Source organism: Halyomorpha halys, unplaced genomic scaffold (assembly GCF_000696795.3).
Source record: "Halyomorpha halys isolate HHAL.00 unplaced genomic scaffold, Hhal_1.1 Scaffold2000.1, whole genome shotgun sequence".
Classification (NCBI taxonomy): Eukaryota; Metazoa; Arthropoda; class Insecta; order Hemiptera; family Pentatomidae; genus Halyomorpha; species Halyomorpha halys.
In genome coordinates, this window is record NW_027109527.1 from 51,938 (window position 1) to 57,282 (window position 5,345).

Genomic DNA, 5,345 nt, shown 5'->3' on the forward strand with positions numbered 1-5,345 from the left:
TAAGATATTTAGAAGGAAGATATCCAGGGGTTGGAAAATCATTAAAACCTATATATCTTATCACAGCTCATATGAGTAAGAATTGAAAAAAACTTTTATGCCATATAAAATAATTGACTTATTTCGGTCATTCTTATTAGAAACACCTAATTCTTTTATAATAATGTATAATCGTGTTAAAAGAATCGAGAATATTTAGCAATACATATATATCTATTACAAATAATTTTAATTTTATTCAATTCCGCAGCTCCATAATTCTAAAATAATATGACTATTTCTCTTTGTACTTCTCGTTGCATTTAATATAACATTTGATACAAAATATTTAGGAGGAAGATATCTAGTGAACGAAAAATCACCAACATGTGAATAACAATTTGTCATCTTCAACAATATATTCGATAATTTTGTATAATACTCCCAATATGGCTTATCTCATTTGTCGAGAAATCAGTAAATCATGTTGCGTAGTGACACATTACTTTATAATTATTATAAATAATCATTTCGTTAAATTTATTTTTGGCCCCCACGATAGGGTTATATTTCAAGCCAGTTTCAAATGAGGTGGGTGATGTCTCATTCTAGACAGCTGTGTAATGTGGGCCAAGAAGCACACCTGTTGTTGCACACCTTGGGGCTTTTAGTTTAATACGCCTCCACGACCTTGATCGATTACGGGACACTACCGTTAGCTTTGGTTGTGTGTTGGAAAGGTTACCTGGCGACAGGTAGAGGAATAATTGAAGAGCCCTAGCTTGCTGAGAAGTGAGCAGTCGAGAAGGAGATAGCCCAATGGGACGCGCGGGAGGTGGGGAACCTATCGTACCCAATATATACTGGCTTGTGTTCACGTAGCCCTCAGTCATGAACGCTCTGTGCACAATAGTCTTTAGCGCTTGCTGGCTCATCTGCTCTGTTCATGGGCAATCTTCTCATGTGATCACTACAGTAAGACCAACTGACACTCCAAAACCACTATCCACAAATTCTAATTCAAATGGAGGCTCGAATATACTAACTATAACAACATCAGTTACGGGCACGGTCACTCCAACATCTATACTAGGTGAATCAAGTACTGGCATGGAAAACAAAAAACCACCCACAACGGTAGAACCGAGTACGGCATCTCCAACAACTGCCGCCAGCACCATTTCTCAACCAGATTCCTCCAGCATGACTTCTCCACCAGATTCTTCCAGCACAACTTCTCAACCAGTTTCCTCCAGCACGACTTATCAACAAGTTTCCTCCAGCACTACTTCTCAATCAGTTTCCTCCAGCACGACTTCTCAACCAGTTTCCTCCAGCACTACTTCTAAACTAGCTACTACAGTAAAAAATCCAGCTTCTACTGTTCCGCCGGTACATACATCAACTCCAGTAAACGAAAAATCGGTGGCTTCACTTGCAACAACAAGTATATTGCTTATTGTAATTCCTGCTTTATATTATTTGTGTTTTCAATTATAAATCTTGTCTAATTGCTGACTATTTTCTATAAATTTTACCGTTTATTCAAGCAGTTATGTTTTTATTTAAAAAACAAACACTGGTTTGAAATCAGCGATTGACTGTACATCGATTTTAAAAACAATAAATTTTTTTTCAGAAGTATCTAGATTCATGTATCGGAGGGCAGTGCTGTAAAAAAAATAAGTAGTACAGTATATAGCTCACTTCATACACAATTTTATGAATAAGAAAATCTAAAAATTAAGAATTTTAATCCGAAAAATGTACCTTCATCTCATTTAACAATTAAGAAAACTGGAATGGTCTCTAATTTAATTCTTCAAAATTCATTCACTTTAACACTTCAATTATTGAATCCACGTATAATATCATTATTTTAATTTCAGATATATATCTTGGAATTCACTAAATGTATTTATTGTTATTTTTTAAAAAAAAGGGTTAAAACAAATTCGAGATCTAACACATTAGTAAAATCATTATAACATAGTTTTACTAATATTTTTCAATCATCACTTATTCTTCTAATATAATGAAATCGCAAAAAAGTGGATGGCTGTTTTTCGTTAATAGATAAAATCATATTACCATAGTGAATTCATACGATTCAACATTCATAAGATTACCAATTTACCATTATCATTATAACCGTTCATAACATTACCAAAGTGAATTTTATTCAATTTAGAAATGGAATGATGTGTCAAATAAAAATTGTATCAAAACTGCTAAGATATAATCATCATCATGTGATATAATAATTATAATTATAAATGTAATATCATTCAATTTATTCTGTTATTAGATAAGTTGAATTTAAACACACACACTGTCAAATAAAAATAAAAATGTATCAAAACTGCTAAGATATAATCATCATCATGTGATATAATAATTATAATTATAAATGTAAAATCATTCAATTTATTCTATGTTATTAGATAAGTTGAATTTACAAACACACACACACACACACACACACACACACACACACACACACACACACACTTGTTTTAATTCTACTTAATATATAGATTCTTAATTTTTAATAATATTTTATTCAATTTATTGGGCTTCAACAGACATAATAGTTAACGATGACGATCTAGCTATCACTAACATATGAGTATTCAAAAAAAGTGTATTGTTGTAAATTTTTGGTTGAAATAAAAGGTTATAATTTTATTTTGTTTATTTTTTACGGAAATTGTATCCTTCATTGCATGTTAATTTTCAGCTTGACTGACACAATCTTATGAAGATTAAATGAAGCACTGTAATTGAAAAATAACTGCTAAACTTGTCTTTTATATCAATCTCTCTCTCTCTCTCTCTCTCTCTCTCTATATATATATATATCTTTCTGGTAACCCCATAAAGAGATAATTTATTTCCTTTAAACTTGTTCCATGCCATGAAAGAAATACTACATATATTATATGTTTACAATACAAAATATTTGAGTATATATAATTTTTTATACTGTTTAAAACATTTTAAAAAACAAACACATAATTAATTAATGAAAAAACGAAGCAGGAAAAAGAAAAAATAACAATAAAAAATAAACAAACACAACAAGAGGTTTTAGATTGCCCTTCTATAATTAGTCAGCTGGTCCAAGTCAATTTGTTTTATGAATTTTGCGAGTCTATTTTAAATTTAGTAAAAAGTATGTGTTCTGGTTCAGGCCAATTACCTTGTTTCAGTATTACATCTTGTATTAGCTGAACTCTTTGTCGGTCATATAGTTTACATATACAAAGTATAGTAGTTGAAGTATTTTCAGTCTTATTTTCTCAGTTGTTGAATGTTTGTGTTGTTGAGTGAGTGCAGAACATTCATGTAATCTGTGTGTAAGACTATATGCGAATGCACCTTAGAATTATTTTCAAGGAGTAAATAAATAGAATTTGGTCTGGGTGCGGTCAAATTAAACTTAAATAGTACACCAATTTACTATTTGAGTTTAATTTTACCGCAACCGGACTAGATTCCATCTATTAATACACACGGTCAATCAGCAATCTTCCAGTATTTTCAAGAAGGTTTTCTAAAACTTTTAAAACGGCTGATTTATCGGCCTAGTTATTGGAACACCATGAAGCTAGCTTGTACTGACATTCTATTACATTTCCAAGTCTATCTGAACCAGTCCATGCACAACCAACGTTGCCATCCACCTTGCTACCGTCCGTGAATACGTCAGTTATATCAGAGTCATATGAGTTCGTCGGTGAAAGTTCACTTATTTATGATGTAGGATGTAGCCATTTGTTGGATTTGTCGAGGTTGTCTAGTCTTAGGTGTCTCTCCAGCCTGATAATCATTTTACAGAAGACCCTCGACAAGGCGTATTCAGTAAGTTAGGACAGGCCACGGCCCTGATGACACGGCTAGGTCAGGCCAGTGGACGATCCCTGGACACTGGCGTAGGTAGAGAAGGTCTAGGTTAGAGAGAGTCTGAGGTAGAGAAACATAACTGTTTCTAGATGCCGAGATGAAGCGGACGGACTAGAACTGGGGAGGGACGGGATCAACTAGACTGGTTGCCGGGATGAAGCGAACGGACCAGTGTAGCCGCTAAGGATCAGGTTACAATCTTAGTGGCCGAGGTGAAGCGGACGGACTAGAACTGGGGAGGGACGGGATCAACTAGACTGGTTGCCGGGATGAAGCCAACGGACCAGTGTAGCCGCTAAGGATCAGGTTACAATCTTAGTGGCCGAGGTGAAGCGGACGGACTAGAACTGGGGAGGGACGGGATCAACTAGACTGGTTGCCGGGATGAAGCGAACGGACCAGTGTAGCCGCTAAGGATCAGGTTACAATCTTAGTGGCCGAGGTGAAGCGGACGGACTAAAATTGTTGGAGAGAAGGAGAGGTTTGAAGGAGGTAAGGATGGATCAAAGGTCGAATAGGGTTTCTTTTTTTTTTTTTCTTTTTTTCAGAACACCTTTTAATATGAAACAGCATGATATTAATAGATACATATGGAGTATAATGGTATTATTTTACTCCTTTTACTGTAGCAGGGCTACATTTTAAGGAGGATTTAGAGTGATAAGATGGGCGGAAGTGGAGTACATGGAAGTGAGTCAAAAGTGTTGGGGCACACTTGATGGTTGTGATGACACTATAACTAAAACTAACAAACTAAGGTTCAAAATTTGTCTATTGCATTGTTGGTGATTGGTCACCGGTGGCACTGTTGCCATCTGATTGGAGGTGTAGAGGGCGATAGTGGGTTGAACAGCGGGTTGATGTTGGCCTTCAGCGAGTCAAAAAACTTCATGTGCCTTCGTTGTATAAACTCGGGTACAGTCGGCAGGTCGAAGATCTCGTGATGTTGAGGTGGCTTAGTCTTCCTCAGTGATGTAGACCTCACTATTTCCCGCAGCACAGTGTCCTGAAACTGTTGAAGATGGCGCTGTGTTCCGTCCCGGAGGTTAGTGAAGAGCGGTGCAACGTTAGGAGAGCCGGACGTAGTATACTATAATAAATTTTTAATTTTAAAGGGAGTGAGAGAGCAGGTGACAGTAGTAGGTGATGGAGGCGGTAAGTTTTTCTTCTTATTTGTTTCACTTTGTGGTAGATATGAGTGGATAGAGTACGATGGCGTTCTAGTTTGATTCCTAGGTATACTATTGAGTTAGATGGCGCTAGTGTGGTGTTCCCCACTCGTAAGGAGAGAGGTAATCTGGACTTCTTCCCCTTCTGCAGAGCAAATATTACACAATCGGTTTTGGTTGGGCTTACACTGATGTTGATGTTCATTAGTTTCTCCGTGATATCCTCACATACACTTTCGGTGTAGTCCAGAGCTGTAGCGGCATTGACACTGCTGCTATCGATGGCAATAT

At 36.1% G+C, this 5,345-nt stretch overlaps 1 protein-coding gene across 1 annotated transcript; it reads left to right on the top strand.

The window, feature by feature from the left end:
• Positions 1 to 870: 870 nt before the first annotated feature.
• LOC106690967 (uncharacterized) lies at positions 871 to 1,479 on the top strand. The gene has a single exon (XM_014436590.1). The coding sequence runs from the start codon at positions 871 to 873 to the stop codon at positions 1,477 to 1,479; it is 609 nt and encodes a 202-aa protein (XP_014292076.1).
• Positions 1,480 to 5,345: the final 3,866 nt, after the last annotated feature.